The 20,061-nt window shown below is 39.0% G+C and overlaps 2 protein-coding genes across 2 annotated transcripts in view; both read left to right on the top strand.

The window, feature by feature from the left end:
- The first annotated feature begins 1,344 nt into the window (after nt 1-1,344).
- Nucleotides 1,345-12,709, top strand: LOC136261675 (cGMP-inhibited 3',5'-cyclic phosphodiesterase 3A-like). The gene is made up of 8 exons (XM_066055718.1): nt 1,345-2,292; nt 3,803-4,063; nt 7,913-8,728; nt 8,816-8,927; nt 9,212-9,465; nt 10,952-11,155; nt 11,207-11,359; nt 12,022-12,709. The coding sequence occupies exons 1-8, from the start codon at nt 1,411-1,413 to the stop codon at nt 12,460-12,462; spliced, it is 3,123 nt and encodes a 1,040-aa protein (XP_065911790.1). The 5' UTR covers nt 1,345-1,410; the 3' UTR covers nt 12,463-12,709.
- A 666-nt stretch (nt 12,710-13,375) lies between these two features.
- The window catches only part of LOC136260167 (protein NLRC5-like), a 37,833-nt gene continuing 31,147 nt past the window's right edge, over nt 13,376-20,061 (top strand). The window contains exon 1 of the mRNA XM_066053798.1: nt 13,376-13,454. Coding sequence (XP_065909870.1) covers nt 13,388-13,454 — 67 coding nt within the window. The 5' untranslated portion in view covers nt 13,376-13,387. The remainder of the gene's footprint in view (nt 13,455-20,061) is intronic.

Here is a 20,061-nt window from a genome sequence, read left to right as displayed (position 1 = left end):
AACTTTTTCTTTTTGTAGTTTTGTAGGTGTGTGTGTGTGTGCGTGCGTGTGTGCGTGCGTGCGTACATGCGTACGTGCGTGCGTGTGTGAACTCTGGTACAAGGAAGAACAACTGTGCTGATTACTGTGAAATCAAATCAATTAATTTATTAATCAAAATCACATCATTTGGTGGTGTAACAGGGAAGAAACTCATCTGGTAATATCAAGAACATATCCCTTCCCCATTATATGCTCTTGGTAATATGTTGTGAATGATCATGGTACGTACAGTAATGTACTGTGCAAAGTGGAGAGGATGGAATCAGCGGGTGTTGTAAGTGAGGTGGTACATTGATAGATGAACTCATTTTTACAACATGGTAAATTTAGTGCAAATATCATAGTCATCAAGTCTGAAACACTAGCATGTTTGTTAATCGATAGCCCCCCCCCCCCCCAATGACCCATCTCGCTGCCCCTTTATAGATTTCTGCCCTATTTATAATTGACTATGTAGGTATGCCAATCAGGGAAAGCCTATTATGCTATATAGCTATCATACATGTTATATGGTTAGCTATATGCCAGCATGCAGGGCATGTACTTAGTTATAATTCAATGAATCATTATGGTGTACAAAAGGCATGAAGTGCCAGCCATTCAGGGCCTAGAATTACTGAGATGGCAGAGCCATCATTGACTCATATAACATCACCTTAATGGAGCAGTTTGATTTATGATATACATGCAGACTAGCATAACTAGCTACTCTTCCCCCAGCTCATGCATACAGATGTGCATGGGCACATGATATTGACTGCAATAATCAGTACAAAGTACAAATCAGTATAGCTATAGTACTACATGCACACTTCAAATTGAGAACATAGCATAACGACACATCATGTGCAGCTAATATGTGTGTGCATACATGTGTGTGCATACATGTGTGTGCATACATGTGTGTGAAGTACTGTATACTAGCTATCATTTTAAAATAACGACTGGAAATGAAGTTGTGCCTCGATTTTGTGGTATTCCCTCAGCACTGAAGACTGATGCTCATTGCCGGGAATTTGGCCAGAACAGTGCTATAATTGGCTAAAATTTTGCAGCTATCTGTGTTAGCTACTCGGTTATCATGATTGTTTGGGTGGCCATTGAAGTGTCACAGCAGTACAAGCGGAACCATGAGTAGCAGCTAGGCTAGCTACATAGCTGAGTTAAACTGGTAATTTAGATTGTTAAGTACGGGCTTTGATGTGGACCTACATGTTTATAAACAACATGAAGTAGCGAGTTGATGCCTAGTCAACGTTTTAACGACCAAAGACACCTGCTCAACGCGAGGCTCAACGCGCTTAATTAGACTCACGTGATCGTATGTTATCGTTTTAAGTTCTACTAGTTTGATTGTCACCTCGCAAGATGAGTGCCATCAAAGTGGATGAGCGGAATTCCAGCCGTAAAGTCTCCAGGGCGTTCACCACCCCGGTGATAGAAGCTGAAAGACTGCGAAAGCTTTCTGGTCATTCCAAACAAAACGCGACGACTTCCTCTTTCCTGACAAAATTGGATTGTACCCGTAGTACCTTGGTACTGTACAGTGTTCTGGTCGTGTTTGGGATTCTACTGTGTCTACTTGGTAGAGCATTCCTGCAGACTGCAGTGTTGGCAATTGGATATGCTACAGTCGCCCTGTGTATCTTCCTTGTCGCGTCGTTCCTATATGCCTGGTGGGGTGCGAAAAACATGGACATTATACAGTTTGATGTGCAAAAATGTGTTTACTGTTACCTAGCCTGCGTTGGTGGAGAAGTGGCCAGTTTCTTGGTCTCACTGTATATTCCAAACGCCTTAGAAATCCCCGGATTAGGATTGGATGCGATGGATGTGATCACGTTTATGACAGTGGTCCTGCTGGTGTTTTGCACTTTTGTCAACCGTAATGGCCTGGATGCTGTGTTCTCCACTGAAGCTTTATACTACGTCTTCATCAGTGTTGGCCTACGATATGTCAGCTCTGTGACTTTTGACTTGGTCATACCAAGTGTCCTGACTTCGATATTAATTCACAACAGTGTTTTAACTGGTTTGGGTCTTATGCTGTGGAGACTACGTCACCCAAACTCGTTCTTGCAGCTCATCAATTTACCGTTCAATTACAGCAACACACCACCAGTGATCAGTACATCACCATCTGTGAGTCAACTGAGCAGTCGGAGAAATTCTGTCACTTCACTTAGCAGCCGATCAAGTATGAGACATTCACGTAGCTCTTGGTCCACTTACACTAGCAGGAACAGCTCGGTAAGTAGTACATTTGGTATAGACTGAAGTGTATGTACGCTGTATTATCATGTTCTGTAATATGTAGAAATGTGTCTTGACTTGCATCATTAAATTTTCTTATTCAGAACAACTTTTGGTTTCTGTTAATTAAAGATCTTAAATCATTAAATATTACTATTGGCTTACTCAATGGCCATGAAATACAATGCCGATCTATTGAAGTATGGTACTGCGTGTGCATCATTCTAACATGAAACTTAGAACGCAGGAAGTTTTCATTTTTATAATGCATTAAAAAATAAATCATGGCTTTAAAAAAGACATTTTGCTACCTGGTGGCTCAGATATGCATTTACCATCAAGGCCAGTATTTGACAACACATAACTTATTGTTGACATGAATATGTATGACTGCTATGTGCATTATCTTTAAATAAGGAGTGATTGGATTCATCATGCAAATCATAGCTTTGACAGTTTGATAATGCAACATATATAGCTCCATAATGTTGCATGTATGCTATTAGTTAGGGATGAGATTTCATTTGCAGGTTTTATTTCATTACAATACAGTCAATTCCAGTGGTAAAGTATTGTTCATGTTCTAGATCTTTCTGTGAATTAGTAAGAAACCATATTTGTGTTGTGAGTGACCTTTCTAGTTGCTACACATGTTTTAGTGAGAATTTATTCACTGCAGTAATGGTTCAACCAACATAGTAGTGTGACATTTAATAAGAGTGTTTCATGACTAGGCTGTGTCGAAAACCCATAGATCCTTTGCAAGCACTATATGGATTATTGTATTTCCTGTAGCTTGATAGGCTTCTATATCAGTAGGTGCTTAGTGTTATTTGTTAACACTAACAGTGCAGTATTTATCACTCCAGTACCAACAACATAGTCATTTTGATTTGACACAATAAGATAATTTGCATGAAATTCAACAGGTAATTTGAAAGTTAACTTGCCAATGCGGTCTTCAATGAATACCTTATTGGACGTTATATTATGGTGTTAGGAAAGTGTGCATGAGTATGGTTTGATACATCTGTGAGGAATTTGACAGGATGTGGTTTGCATGATCATGTTCTAGATGAGTTTAGCTTTTGCTGCTGCCCCCATAAAAAAATATTTCCACATGTTAGACGTAAACAGGATGTGTGGTAGGTAGGAGGTTGTACAACTGTGTGTGTGCTGCTCCACAAATGCACATGGTTGGAATATGATAGCTCAGGGTCTTGTTAACCTGTGTGCACACATTTTCAATACAGGTCTCATTTTAAGTTTCCAATAGAACAATCACTGCATCTATTGTTTATATGACTATTTTTGTTATATGGCCATACAGACCACAAGTTATAAGGTGGAGTTTATAAGTACATCTTATCATAATTGTAATAACCAAAGAACCACCAGTGTTCGTAACATGATTCACCAATCCTCTCCTTAGACAGTAAACTATTTTGTGTACTGTGTTATTGATTGGTTGTCAATTATCAGATATTATGTACTTTTTTTCGTCCAGGTACTTGGTTTTGATCCTCACCTTGCCATTCAAGCTCATGGGATACTTGGTGACCTCATGTTGGACCAGTCATTGCCGACGTCTGTGGTGCAGAGACTAGACAGTGTACAACAACTGTTAGCTCCCAGAGTGACACGGAATGTTCCAGTATCCCAACATTTGGTGCGCACATCTATCCAGCATGACCGTACTGACTATGAGACTGCAATACAATCCATTAGCAGTGGTAGTAGCAGTAGCGCCAAACGGCCATCATTGCTGGTAAGTGTTTGGTTGACTATCGTATGTGCTGGCACATGTTTGTATAAAATGGTTTTTAAAAGACTGAGCGCCTGAAAATTTTGTGGACAGCTAAGCCTACATCATATCAATGACTTTGTTTGCTGTCTATCATACATACAAGAATAATACAGGAAATAGCCATATTTCACTTTACTCCTCCAATACAGATTTAAGACATGCTCTGTTAGAAGACTTGTTTGGCATTGTTGATGTAGGTGTTGGTAGCATACCATCTGTCCATGTACTACTATTGGTATATTTTCCTGTTGAATTAGTAACAAATACTAGTGAGGTGTACCATACACTACATAGCTGAAGTCACAAGAGAACTTGTTATTGTGTTGTGGTCACAAGTACAGTTGATTTCTGGTTGCTTGTGAATGCAACTGAACAAATCACACTTTTGTGATTTTCGAATGTGGTTATGTGAATGTTGCATACAGTGCTTTAATGTGTTGAATCAACTACCTCAGTATGCCCTGGCATTGTCTAATGATCTAAGAAGGCGAATAATGTAGTTGCATTATTAAAAGGAGCTTGGTTGAAAGGAAACAGCTTATGTGATCGAGCAGTCATGTGTGCGAATTGTTCTATTGCATTTGCAAGCAACCTGAAATTGACTGTACATGCATTACTAGCCATAGATAGTTGTTTATTTATTTATTGGGTTTTAGCTTGTGTTTGAGACATTTGGAATTCAAGCTCAAACTAAAACCCAATAAAAATTAGTTTATAAAATAGGAATTAGGAAAATCATAGGAACAATTAGGGGGTGGATGAAACCTGAAATGGACTAGACTGGACCACCAAGTTGCAATATAAAAGGAGTTGTTTGCTGAATTTTACAATGTTTGTAACCCTCTATCTTTTATATATGTTATACATGTTCCTCACCCTCACCTTGTAGTCGAAACTTTGCCAGGAACATGATGCACTTGTGATGGTCTGCACTGTTGCAGATGATCAAGTTGAGCGAACATGCACGGGTCTAGAACGATCTGGCTACGACGTGTATTTTGATATTTTTCTACTGGCAGTCACAGAGAGGACTATCCACACCACTTAAATCCCGGGATAAATCCTTTATGCTTTGTATTGCTTCCTAAGCGCCCTGTGTCCCAAAACAATCAAGCTTACAAATTAATTAAGTACGTGTTTGAAGTCTACAGTGCAAGGCAAATGTGGTAACGATGTACTACTAGGAATGTAACCTTACTAAAGAAGGCTACTGAAAGCCAGGGATCATGGAGGTGAAGGCTTTCTTGCCCTACAATATCACTCAAAAACCAGTCTTGCTAACAGCTTGAGTGTATTGGATAAGCATAACCAGCCCTAAAAATGCTTTCAGAGTGACCCCAAACCCTTCCAACAAGTTTCCATAGAATTTTAGCTAACTAACCGATGCCTGCCAAGCATAACTCAATGATGGTTAATGCTATAGACTTGATTTCTTCAATGTTTGATGTCACTTTGGCCCAAGGCATGTCTTTTCACCAGCTATAGTGCATGCATCATGGACTTAAACTTCTTTCTTCACTACTGGGAAGGTGTTGATTCATGGTGACATGTGGAGGTTTCACTGCAGCTGGCTGTCACGAGAATTGTCCGTAGTGACTTGATTGACTGCAGAGGCCATTCTCATTCTGTTCACTGTAACACTATAAACAGGTATAATGGCCATTTTACTTCCCAGTAATTGAGTAGGGCCACACATTTAGTTGCAGTTTTTGTAGTGACTGGTTTGACTGCAGAGGTGCTACTTGTACTGTTCTTCATGTGTAAAGCTGTATAACAGATGGGTGGAACAAAACTGAAAATGAAGCACATAGCTTTCCATTAACTGATAGTTGAGGCACATGTTAAGTCACCTACACTGTACATGATTTTTATATACCTGGCCGATGCCATTCTTCCTTATGTGTTGCATAAATTATGCTACAAAAAAAAAAATTAGAAATTTTAGGAGAGTAGGGTTCATATAAAAAGCAATCAAACAAGGGAGGTCATCTACAAATGCAGCTATATTATTGGACATTTACTCCGTACTTTTGCCATGGCTATTTCTTTACACTTGTATGTTGTAGCTTATTTACTCTTTGTTATAGTATTGGTGTAGTTTAGCACGATTAACACACTTAAATGATACTAATTTTTCGGGGATAGATAAAACCCAGAACGGACTGTACCAAAGGTCAATTGCTAAATATTAAAAAGGTTGTTTGTTCATTTTACAAAATCCTCTGTCTTTTATCAGAAGAACACAATGCATTCACCATAATTGAATTACATATACTATCCACTTACAGTAACTCTGTAAAGATCGACGTGAGACAGTACGGCGATGCTACACGTATTCTGATATTTTAGAACAAATTACAGGATGAACACCTTGTGCTCCTAATTGAGTTATATATACACACTTCAGGCTTATCATGTGTCAAAATGTAATGAGCTAGCTTGCTCATTGCCATGTGTACTGGACATGCTCAGTGGGGTAGTGAGTAATAATAACTATTGAGCAAAACCCTTGGGGGAAATTGAATAAACATATGGATGTACTATCTCCAGATCCGTAGTGCCAGGTGACAACACATGGATTGGCTTTGCTGCTTTGTCCCATTTTCTATAGCAGGGCCACAATTATCACCTCAATTAACACACAAACCAGGTATATAAATTCAATTTGTACCTCACCGTACAGCTTTGGCTCCGAAACAAGTAACACCGAATAGCATAGTAACTTACTACACCGATAGGTACGTGTTGGGCCAAAGCAACATCTAACAGTGATAAAATTTTGCAGAAACTAATTGTAAACTTATCAGCTCAATTTTGAAGGCTTGTACCAACCAATGGTGTCAAGGTATAGGTATGTGAGGCTGGTTTCTGGTTGAAATACTTTTCTGTGCTAAAATCCATACAGTACTACCATACTGTATGGTAAATGTGAATCACTTCACAACTGAAGTTAACTGTGACTTCTACCCGACTGGGAGTGCCATCATGTCACTCCTCAAAGCCATCATAGACCCACTGCTGAAATTTTGATACTGAATTTACTAGTAGACTTTTATTAGATACTGCTTGCAAGCACTTGTCCATCTGATGTAGAGCTTGTATCAACTGTTGTGGATTAACTTTTTTATATTGAGAAGTTTGAAGTGTTTGTTATTGATGGCTTATATTCAAGCAATTGAAACTGATTCTCTGATAGTAAGGTGTAGTCTTAAGTAACTGCTGCTAGCCTGATACTAATGTATCTTACAATAGTACTTTGTGTTTGTGTGCGTACCTGCGTGTGTGTGTGCTTGGTAATGGTCCAAAAGTTTGTTGTTGTTTTTTAGCATGTAAACTGACCTGGAAAATCAGGACACCTTGATAATTGGGACACTATTGGTCAGTCCCAAGGTGTCTTCAATACACAAGTTCATTGTATACACTACCAGATACTTAACATGTTGATAATCATCACTATGGAGATAGAATGAATAGAAAAAAAAGTTTATTTAAAAGTAGAGAAGTAATAGAGCATAACCAGAAATAATTCATTATTTTACATCATTTCTTTCTTGTAGTTGGTATTTGTTTTCTTAAGATCAGTGGTTAGTTACGGCAGTAATGTTGTGGCTAGTAAAGTAGTGTGACACTTATTAAATGCCACAAAGTTGTAAGTTCCTTTGTACACAGACAGATGGACATTTGGTTTGACCAACTTTAGTACTAAGTATCATGGACATGTACTCATTTGCCATATTGTGTATTCTCAGTTTCATAGAAATACTGTCTTGTCATTGGTTTGATTGTTACAGTGCTGTTCTGTTTTTGTAGGGTATACCTTCCCATGTGAACCGATCCTCACGTTTCAGTACTGTTACCACAGCCAGCGGTATGCCCCTAGTTGAGCCAAGTCCACATGCTCGTAAGCGTGTTCAGGGACACCGAGGCACCCTACACTCTTCTTCAGATGATGTTGGTCCCAGATCATCTCTCACTAAATCTCCTAATGTTAAACCACCTAAAAAGAGTGGCTCTATGTCGCCACTCACGCGATCATTCAGCTCCTTGGATCAGGCCATAGAGGAAAGTAACATGTTACTTAACAAGTTTGAATCAAACAAGATGGACCTGATACACTCAAAGTCAGTGGATGTCAGTGCAACAGAAGAGCCTGTGGCTCAGTTTGGTCGTCCAAAATCCAACACTTTACCAGCAGGACTGCTTAGTCGACAATTTGCTGAGATGAACCAGTCAACAGAAGACAGTGATGATGACAGGAGATACAGTACTGGTAGCACTGGTAGTAGCAGATCAGATACTCGACATTCCAGTATTCTTCCTGATCTGACCACCATCAAAGAGATTGCATCCAATCCTGGTAGCACTGTTGATGTGAGAGAAGAGGATGAGATTGAACTGTCCACTCCAATTGTTAAAGAGAAAAAGGACTCGTCTAGTTTGGACAAGATCAATGCATACCGTACAGGGAGACACTACTCCATCTACAATGACTACACTACTCCTAATTTGGAGTATGATTTAGGACATTATGAAGCTTTGGCACCTAGTTTACTGCAGGAGGTGTTGATTTGGGAATGTGCCATTGATAAAATGGAGAAGACATCGGATGGCTTTATCCTGAGTCGTGTAAGTACCAACAGTGAATGTATTGTGTGGTGTTCTTAAGTTGCTTGTGTGTTTTATAAGTTTGACTGCCATTCTGTATCATTTTAGATGGCTTATTGCCTGTTTCACGAGGCTGGACTGATGGAGACGTTTGAGATACCGCAAGTTGAGTTCATCAACTACTTTCGTGCTCTTGAGATAAATTATGGAAGTGGAGTGTGTAAGTTGCAGATCACATGTATTTAAAACTTTTAATCTGAACATGTTTGGGACCAAGGAATGTCCAGATTATAGATTTTCAATATTTCTCATTGCAGTTATCATGTGCTTTTAGAGAGGCGGAAGTTGTTTCGGTTTGTGGGTATATTTGTTGCTTACTATGTAGTTTGTATGTCTGTACTGTAAGGTACTTACTTAATAAATTTGTGTGCATAATTCTTAATGTTTGTTCATCTGTGAAATTGACACGGCTCAAAATTGACCATGTACACTATATCAATGCAGACCACAACTCAACACATGCAGCTGATGTACTCCATGCTACTGCTTATCTGATGTCAGAGCCCATTCCTGAGTTTGACCATGCCTTCCAAGAGGATGATGAAATGTTTCGTGTTCGTAAGACAAAGGGAACAGGAAACATGCTGTCTGCATTTAGTGTGCTGGAGTTATTTGCTTGCTTCTTGGCAGCTGCCATGCATGATTTTGACCATCCAGGGAAGACCAATGCCTTTTTGGTTGCTACAAGGGATCCTATGGTCAGTACTATGTAATGTGACTGTTCTATTAGAGTTTTTTGTTTGTTGATGTACCGTATATGACCGTATTAAAGCCGGGCTCAAATACACGCAGGGGCTCAAATATATGCCGGGTACAGCTAGGGGATTGTCATAATAAACGCCGGGGCTCATTTACACGCCGGGGTGCTAATGATATGCACTGAAAGGGGTTCTAAACTCGTTTCAGCTGCTAACTATGCAGTGATGTCTCGTCACCAGTCTTGTGATGTCTTGTCTTGTTCGACTATGCCTTCTCTTCTGGTGATGGCCATAGCGTATTTGTCGTGGTCATTGTCATCTTTCCGCCCGACTTCCAATGTTTCACCCAGCAGAGGAGTTTATGTACGTGATGGGCTATGGATTTCGTATTTCGTAGGTACTTGTACTGGCACCTGTCATTCTCAACGAGTGGCTAGTAAGAAATAAACGCCCGGGTCCAAATTAACGCCGGTCTCGTTTAAACGCCGGGTCAAAAATGATTTATAGGAAATAAACGCCCGGGCTTCTATACGGTCATATACGGTATTTTGTTCTTTGAGTAATTTGTATGCACTATTAGAGTCATCAAGCAGAATGTTGTAGCTGCATTCTTAAGTTTTTAGCAATCTATAAGTATTTTTCGAGCAGTGATATGATTATACGAAGTTTGGTACAGTAGTGCTGTATATTAGAGATCATGAATGTTTAGGCTTTTCTTGCCAAAAATATCACCCTAAAACCAGCCTCACAATACCTTCATGATGCCTTGGCAGCATTGGTTACAAGCCCAAAAGTGCCTTCAGTACCACCTGATCTTCCAAGGTTGCTACAAAATTTAAAAACAAAATTATTTAGTAGAATTTTCTACTGACTGACTGACTGACTGATTAATGCCTTCAGACAAGCGTAACTTGAATAATGGCTAAGGATATGGACTTGATTTTTTCACTGTTTGACGCTGCTTCAGCCTGACAGGTGCCTTTTGGCATACCGCAGTATGTACAATGCACGCATTGTGGAATCACCTTTGTCCTCCTTTGTGTCCCATTTATTTTTGCTGACAACCCAAGGTGTCGATTTGCAGTAGCTTGATGGCTTCTCTATGGAAATTGTCCATATTTCCATGGAGACTGGATTGATTGCAGAGGCACTTCTCTTACTGTTCTTCGTTTGTAGCACTGTGTAACGGACCAAGCATAGTTGAAAACGAAGCATAATAGTCACTTCACTTTTGAGTCAGTAATTGATGATACTTGTTAAAATAGAGATAGTTAGTAGGATTGGCATACATTTGAAAGGTATACAGAAGAAATCTTTGTTATTATGTTTGACATCATATATTTCTGAATTTATCTGTAGTGTGTGGTTTACATGGTATGCATTGTACTAGGTTATGTGAATGGAACCATGTGCACAATTTGTATGATAGCGGGAGGAGCTACACAGTAATTCTTGTGCATCATGATTTCCCTTTTTCTCCATGTAGGCGGTGCTATACAATGATCGGTCAGTACTAGAGAATCACCATGCTGCAGCCAGTTGGGAGATGCTGACCACTGAGCCATTGTACAACTTCCTTGGCACCCTTGATGAGGCTGAGTACAAGAGGCTGAGATTTTTGATCATTGAAGCTATTCTAGCTACTGACCTGAAGATGCATTTTGACATAATAGACGAGTTCAAGAATAAAGTATGTGTGATGCCATTGCTTTTATTGTGTTTTATCATGCTATGGTATTAGATCAAAGGAGGAGGCATTAATTGGAGCACTCCTGAAGATAGGTTGATGGTGATGAAGATGGTCATCAAGATGGCGGATATTAATGGACCAACCAAGAGTTGGAGGATGCATGAGTTTTGGACTGAGAGAATCACTGAAGAATTTTTCAGACAGGTATTGGTCAACATAGTGCACACCACTGTAATTTAGCTGCTGTGCTCTTAAGCTGCTGTGTGATGTTCTTATACATTAAAGGGTGTGGTTGAACAATTATATATGCATTGTGTAATAGTCAGTCCCCATAAGGTCGAGTTATGTAAGCAAAGTTCTATACACTGTGGAAAAGAATGTATTGTTCTGATATATCACTACTCCAACAGAACGGTCATTATTTTCATGGAGCATTCTAATAGAAATTAGTATGGTCCATCAAATTCAGTATGTGACCAGATCTGCAAGGATCGCATCCCACGCAAACCTAATTTATAGAATGCATTAAATGCAATGGGTGAAATACTTTCAAATTATTAAAAATTGTCTAAATTTTTGAACACCTGTTTTTGCAATGAAGGAAGGTGCTAATGGCATTAACCTTTGTATCATCGTATTCCCCAAAACAAAGGAAGTTTGGTTTCTTGCAGTAGATGCAAAATATGAGTGTTACTTTACAATGGGACTCACTTTTGTCTTTTACTCAAAAGTTTTTGCTTTTGCCCTGATCATAGAAGGACCTGAAAGGCATAACATACCCAGCAAATGGATTTTCCTGTTTATGGGGAGCAACTGTGCTGTTCTATGATGTGTGGATATAATCCATCGGTATTTTTTTATGTTAGGGAGAGGAAGAGAACAGACTTGGGCTAGCTAAAACAGTATTTCTGGAACGTGAACACCCAGAGCAGCTACCAAAAGTGCAGCTATCTTTCATCCAAAATCTGGTCTCTCCTCTCTTCCAAGTGTGTGCAGAGGCTGGCCTTATTCCAGGACAATTGTCAGAGGAAGTTGATGTCCGTGATGCCAACCCCACTGCTGGAGCTAAAAGTGATGAAGATGATGAATTAACTGAAAGTGACATAGAATCTGATTTGGATGATGCTGAGGCAATGAAAGGGAAGAAATTTGTTTCAATTATCTTAACTAACTTGGAAGAGAATTATGCCAAGTGGCAGGAGAAGCTACCGCCAGAAAACAAACCGACAGAGGAATCAGAGGAGCCAGCGACCCCAGTTGTGGAAAAGGCTAATGCAGAGGAGGATGAGTCTGATGATACAGAATAGAGAAGGAACATATTAGTATAAGACAGCTACTATACATAGTTATTTATTATGAGGTGTGATATTCCACCAGAGTTCAGTGGCTTTTTTTAATCTTGCAGTGTAGTTAGCACTTATTTATTATTTTAACTTGTTACTCCACTTGGTATGTCAATGTACTGCACTGTATGTGTAATAGTTTGGGTGCACGGAATTTCCTAGGAGAGTAGTTTTAATTAAAGTATAAATTATCTATGATTAAATTTCACAATGATGATAAGATTATTTAGGCGGCGCCTGCCTCTTAGAAATGTGGGTGCACGTGATTCGCTCACGTTACCAGTGACGGCGTGGTTGATTTTAAATACGGTCACAGTGACGCCCTAGTCTCGCGTGGCCAGACCACCCTTTCCGCGCAGCCGCTTATCGATTGGAAATTATAAGCGCCGCGCTACAAGGGTCTGGAATAGTTCATGTATTTAAAAAAATCTACAATCCCCAGTGGTTGGGGAGTGTAAATTGGCTCACGCGATCCCTTAATCGCCAAAGTGATCTGATTACTGAAGAATGAGCTCAAGAAGGCCTCTGGGGATGACGAGCATCGACCCGTGTAGATTTTTCCATCTACCCACTACTGAATCTTCAACAAGTATGGCTGAATAAAGACAAACAAGCTCAGTTCATCTCGAGTTACAAGGAAAGTAGGCGAAAGGTTTTAAGCGGATTTTCGATCAAAACAGACTAAAGATTCAAGGGAACACACGTTGCATTTTGTACCTTTGTATCTTAGGTGTTACCCAATCAATCAATTGTCACCAATAACGTGCCGAAAAATTTCATGTTCATGAACTATTCCAGACCCTTGTAGCGCGGCGCTTATAATTTCCAATCGATAAGCGGCTGCGCGGAAAGGGTCTGGCCACGCGAGACTAGTAATGTACACACGAAAATGGCAGAACTAAACCTAAGCACTACTGGATCAAAGCCTCTGCAAGACTTCAGAACCACTTCTCAACGTAAGTGATGTTGGTGCACCGTAAAAATGATGATAAACGGACCTGTAGCGAAAATAATATAAAGCCGGCTTATTTTTTTGGAAGAAATCAAGATATGCAGTGGCGTATCTACAGTAGGGCCTATGCTAGGCCCTGCTAAATTTGGCTAGTGCCCTACCAAACTGAAGACTTCAAAACCCACAATCACCAGCTTTTCATGGCCAGGTCATTGCATTATCTAACAAGTGAACTTATTCTGCACTAAATTACTCACCAAACTATTAGTGTTGAGCTGTCACGAAGCCAATAATTACGACGATTCTAATTAACGCCCACCAATTGACCACGTGATCAAATTACTACTTATCCTGTTGTTGGTGATATCAAGAGCTCATAATATATATATACTGGAGAGTATCTTACTCTCATATGCCCCTGTAGAAGGGCATATCGTGAAGTTATGATGTAATGACAAGATGTTGTGGTTTGTGACGTATGGGAAGCCGTAAAAGTACAAGAATCGTTAGCACCATTTCACACTTGCGACGCTCAGGATAGCTGTATTCGCGAATGGTCTAGTAAGAAATGCCTACGAAGCGGTCTTAACCCATGAAGGAATGATTGTAGTTGGGTGAGAAACGCTTAGAGCTGGAGTTAATTTGGTTGCTAGCGACATTGGTAGGCACGCGTTCAATCGATACCATGTTCAACTAATGACATCATTAATTATACAAAGAAAAACGGGCGAACTCAGAAGTGTTACGTCATAACTTCACGATACGCCCTTCTACAGGGGTATATGAGAGTAGGATACTCTCCTTAGTATATATATTATGAACTCTTGGTGATATTAATTATGCCTTCCTCAGGGGGGTAGGACAAGCCCACGTGAACTGATGTACATTATGCAATGCATTTAAGTGATGCTTGATAATATTTCATGTGAGCAAATGGTTACTGTATAAAATATCGATCGAGAGGTTTGACAAGGTTCGATAGATATTTGAGTTATTATTATCAATTTTATCTAAAGAAAGGGTACACAAAAGGCTCATAGCCTGTACAAGGTGGTCCCCAAAACACATACACAGTACAAAAAGCAATACAGAAACATTGACTTTAAAAAAAAAATTGACTATCTACAAGCAAACAAAAACAACAAATGAGCAAACAAAAACAACTATACAAAAAGTAATACTAAGTGAGAGACATCAGTTAAACAAGTAACATCGGAGCCGTGATCTAAATAAGCGTGATGGTAAGGACAAAATTTCATATGGGATTGAGTTCCAAACAAATGGTGTGTTCACGTAGAAGGAATATCTAAATGCATTGATGGAAGAAGATCGAGTCTGCAAAGTCAGTGGATGAGATCTTGTAGAGTTAGTGTTAAGATTAAAGTGGTGACAGGAATTGATTGGAGTTTGTTTATGCATAATGGAGTTCTACCATGTATGTACTTTACAAAGGTGTGATTTTTGTGAAGAAATACAAAACCGTTATGAAGAAATCAGCATTCCAAAATGACGACACGTGGTGATCACCAATTCGCCACTAACGGTCTCCACATTTATCACACAACCACAAACAATCGTCCGTGTTGGATATATCCCTATAGAGAGGTAGAAGAATCCGTTTCTTTTAAATATATTTTAGTAGCGCTAAGGGTCTTACGTAATGCTATTACGAATTCACGTGGGCTTGTCCTACCCCCTTGTGCCTTCCTAGTGTTCTTGTAGTTAGTTTATAATCATCATATCTATAGATCCTAATTATAAGATTTGTAGCGTTTCATCATGTATAGGTTAGGGCTGCACCGATTCCACATTTTACCGATACTTCAAATACCAAGTACTAAGCTGGGAAGTATCTGCAAGTACAAGTACCGATACCAAGTACCTCAAAGTAGCTACTTCATAGTGCATGTATTTATTATATAGTGCATTTCATGGTATTCTTGTACATGTTTTCAGTATAGTTCATGTTTATAATGAAGTAGCTAATCAAGATCCACAAAGAAAGAAGTCATTGAAATGCAAACTAGTGGATATTCCAGTATACTTCTGGAGAAGTGTAGATAATATCATAATGTGCTTACAGAAACAAAAGATTCTAATACTGAAAGTCACTTCTACCTGATTGCTCTATTAGAGTTATTGACTGTTCTATTAGAGAATATCGATCTTTTTCTCAGTAAAGCATTTTCACACGTATGAGTTTCAGCTTAGATCAGTAATTTTGCTGGTAGTTAGCTATTAGTGTTATACTTCAGTGCCACGATGCTTTTAGGTGTCCACTGTGCTAGTAAAATAAGCAAGTAGCTAAACGAACGTTATTTTATTCTCCTCGCACGTTATAAGAATGGGTATTTGCAACAATATAATGGCCGATTCCGATACTTCATGAAAACAGCAATATTGGCCCAATAACGATACTAGAATCGGTGCAGCTCTAGTATAGGTGTAGACTAGCTAGTTTAGTGTTGTCTTGTTCTAATGTTGTTAGCTAGTGTTAACTACTGTACAATCTGAACAGGTTAATAATAGCTATAAATGTTTTTTGTTGTTGAAATGGCCTCAGATGCCATTTTGCAGCTGTTAAAATTAAAAAATTTTCTGGGGGGGGCCCATGCCCCTGCATATACAGTGCCCTAGCTGTGCCCTACCAATAGGGAAGGTCCAGATACGACACTGAAGGTATAGGCATGCACAAAGGCCTGCGGCCTAGCCTAGCAATACTCATTGCCTAGGCATCTCAGCCCATTACAATTTATTAGTTAACCCTTAAACCCGCAGAGAACTCTTCGGAAATGTGTGTTTACACAATATGGGCATGCATGGTGACACTAGGTCAGGTAACTTAACTCTTACAGCCTACAAATTCACATAGATTAAAAGTGTGTTTACTGGGCTACTTGGAGAAGGTTAAATGAACACTGTAACTACAGTGGCTTACTTGTTATGAAGCGGTGAACAGTGATGAGTCGCGTCTCCGTGTTTCTAAATTCTTGCCATGTGTTTAATTTTGATTGTGGGTTTACTCATGTGAGTCATATATGGCCTGATGCAAAATTTCACGACGAATTGAATGGAAGTTGTTGCAAGGTAATAGGATCAACTACCATCGAGTTATCGACCATTTTATAAAGGTATGTAATGGGTTTGCGTGTTTCCTTACCGAAAAGTTATTTTCACGGCTAGTTTTGGCCTCACCATTTAGCATTAGGGTAAAACCCTAGGTATCATTTTAATCCTTGCTACATCACAAGTAGAATGACGTAAATTGCATAGCCATAGGATGGACGCTTCAAAAGTTACAGCGCTTTGTGTAAAGCATGCATATTTATTAAGTTTAAATCCAGTTTTCTGGATTATGCGGGTTTAAGGGTTAATTTAAAACACTGAAAGCGGTGCATGAAGTTTGTGTATGTAGTTTCACTGGACTGGACTACACCCCTTTTTAAACCTTTTTTTTTATTATTCACCCAGGCTTGATGGACTTCCCTTGCCAACCACCCCCAGCACAAAGAAAGGAACGTGCTGGACAACTGTAAAAGACAATAGAAAAGCAGAGTAACGCAGCCAGCATGTTATTCTGACATGCGGGACTCCACTTGCACTAAATCCATTGGTGATAGAGCCCTAGTGTAAGCACCAATGGATGAACGCACACCTCGAATGCATTGAATAGCTGAACGGAACAGAGATTTAAACCAGGCACGTGCCCACAGTCGGCTGTGGACACGCGCCTTGTTTACAGAAATTGTTTTCGTAAAAACGTGCATGCCTACTGTACCTATGTTTGTTTGCCCGTATGCACCTACGTGAGCAAAAATGGTAAAAAGCAGCCAGTATGTAAGAATTGAAAGCTAAATTAAGTGTGTATTTAACTTCTACACACATAAACTTTGGTTTCTTCTCGGCAGTCTGAAATACGGATATGGCTACTCTTCATATACTCCTTGAACGGTGTTCCCTTTCGGCTTTATAGACGTTTAACAACTTTAGAACAACATTGGAGGCCAGAGGCCTTTGCGAAAATGAAAGGCAGCCTCGAGGCTTTCTCTATACAATTCGCACAAGAAAATATGATAGACACACTATAAAACAGTTGAGAAGATACTTTTTTGTGTGTAATTTGCAGTTTAAAGTGGTTTGTTATAGTTATGCTTTCTTAGCAGTGCATAGCATGTAATTACCGAATTACAAAATAATGAAAGAATTACGAAATATGCTAAATTACAGTATTTACAAATTCTAATTATCTTGCTAAATTACTAATAACTATAGCATGAATATATATACATGGCTGATTAATTACCTATTTAGTTAGAATGGGATAGTATTAATTGCATGGGCTCCTGGTTTTTAGAAGTAGCACAACATTAACTTGTTACCAAATATTAAGGCAACTGGTTGTAACAAGAGTTCATAATATACCATTACTATATTATAAACCCTTGGCTGTAAGTCTCATGTAGTTAGACCACTCCCCGCACATAAAGAAAAGGTGTGATCATGCTAGACTTGTCAACATTGCCCAGTTGCAGCTATGGAATAGTAAGACAGTTAACTATATTGAATGGTAATCATACAATAGAGACTATGCCAAGAGAGGGAGTTATTATGCAAATTTCACTCAATCCTAAGATGAATGGGCAGTACCAAGTAGACAGATTCACCTGGATTTTTACATTCAATGAATGTAGCAATAACTACAACCAGTTGCCCATATAGCTATGTGCTAAAAAAAAAATTCAGTCCAGTGATTGTATACAACCTATAGTTTTGGTATTGTGTAGGGGAAGGTACAAACACTGGACTGGTCTACTGGACTGGTGCTTTTTTGGATTTTGATTGTATTTTTCAACATTTTTGTTAGGCACATTGGCTGTTACACTTTCTTTAACATGCATCGAGCTAAATTTTACTATCAAATTAACACATTCCAGGGCTGGTGGAAGCACTACAGCCACTGCTGTAGCAGATTTTCACAGCCCAGCGGTGGAAGCACTACAACCACTGCTGTAGCAGATTTTCACAGCCCAGCCAGTCAAGTGAGCACATGCCTAGCTAAGTTAATACACAATAATAAGGTAGCTCTGTATAGTAGTTACGTCATCAGATATGATATACACTAATTTATATCTGTTTGTAGACAGATACTAACCATTCCAACCTTTAATACAGTAAAAGAATGTGCAACCAACTTCATGTACCACTTGTTTATCCTCTAATATATTCGTACGTCTAATGATCGAAGCGCATGGTGACCAGTGCGGTGGACATTCTTCCAGCTCTGCCGAGAGGTAGGTTGCAATTGTATAAACGAAATTATTATTATTAGACTTTACAACATATAGAAAGGTAGTGTGACAACTAGGGAAGTTACAAAAGTCAGTATATGTATGAAGCAATATCTTAAAATCAACTCTTTTAAAGTGCTAAATTTGCTTTAGAATGTGGTTTACAAACACTAAAAATTCAAAATATTCCTGGAGGGGGGGAATACCTCCAGACCCCCTAGAAGACACTCATCACAATCTCTGAATCATTACCTGGTTTGTTGCCTGACCAACCACTAAGAGCTTCCCCCGGCCCTGCATTCAAGTTTGAAACAGGGCATGCTATGTATACAAGCAAGAGTCCATAATATTATGGACTCTTGATACAAGCAGTCTGCTATATAGTATAGCGGCGTAGCCCCCAAAATTGGCAATATTGTGCACTTTTTCATGAAACCATGAAACTTTACACATAAATAGTACTCTTCATGACATGTAATTTTAGATATAGTGCCATCGCTGAGTTGACCTTTGGTGACTTTTACGGCCATTTTTGTACAGAAAATTGATCATTTTTGTCTTTAACTCCCTGAGGCAGTAATTAACTTGTTAAAACATGGTACCAAGCAAAAGATCTTGCTGATAGAAACAACTTGGTTTTTATTTGAAGTCAATAGCTAGGTGATTTCATTACAAAGTTATGGTCATTTTTACTAGCTGCAAAAGTTGATAAATTTACCTGCCCTCGAGGTGTGAATTACCTGTGGGCAGATAATTATGCATAAATTTATCAAATTTTGCAGCTAATGAAAACTCTCACAACTTAAGAATGAAATCACCTATTGACTTCAAATAAAAACCAAATTGTTTCTATCAGCAAGATCTTTTGTTTGGTACCATGTTTTAACATGTTAATTACTGCCTCAGGGAGTTAAAGACAAAAGTGATCATTTTTCTGTTCAAAAATGGCCGTAAAAGTCACCCAAGGTCAAATCAGTGATGGCACTGTATCTAAAAATACATGTATTGAGGACTACTATTTATGAGGAAAGTTTCATGGCTTTATGAAAAAGTGCACAATTTTTTGGTTGTGCCGCTATACTAATAGGATTCTTTTTGGTGGAGAATGTACCAAGTAGGCATTTCTTTTTTACAAGTACAGCAACAAACAACCCTGTACCCTGGAATGTAAAAAATGAAAGGGAAAACACCAGTCCAGTAGTCCAGTCCATTGTTTGTACCTTCCCGGGGACGGGAGGTGTTATTTCCATAGCTACTGTACTGAGCCTTTTGTTCTTGTCATTGTGAATAGTCCTGTAGAGCCATCTGAAATTTCTAATCAAC

Source organism: Dysidea avara, chromosome 7 (genome assembly GCF_963678975.1).
Source record: "Dysidea avara chromosome 7, odDysAvar1.4, whole genome shotgun sequence".
Lineage (NCBI taxonomy): Eukaryota > Metazoa > Porifera > Demospongiae > Dictyoceratida > Dysideidae > Dysidea > Dysidea avara.
This window is presented reverse-complemented; position numbering and strand designations above follow the sequence as displayed.

Excerpts from the sequence above, each read along its gene's own strand:
- LOC136261675 (XM_066055718.1), top strand. The coding sequence starts at position 1,411 with ATGAGTGCCATCAAAGTGGATGAGCGGAATTCCAGCCGTAAAGTCTCC. Across the intron at positions 4,064-7,912 it reads CCAAACGGCCATCATTGCTG|GGTATACCTTCCCATGTGAA; the intron begins GTAAGTGTTTGG and ends CTGTTTTTGTAG. Across the intron at positions 11,360-12,021 it reads CTGAAGAATTTTTCAGACAG|GGAGAGGAAGAGAACAGACT; the intron begins GTATTGGTCAAC and ends TTTTTATGTTAG.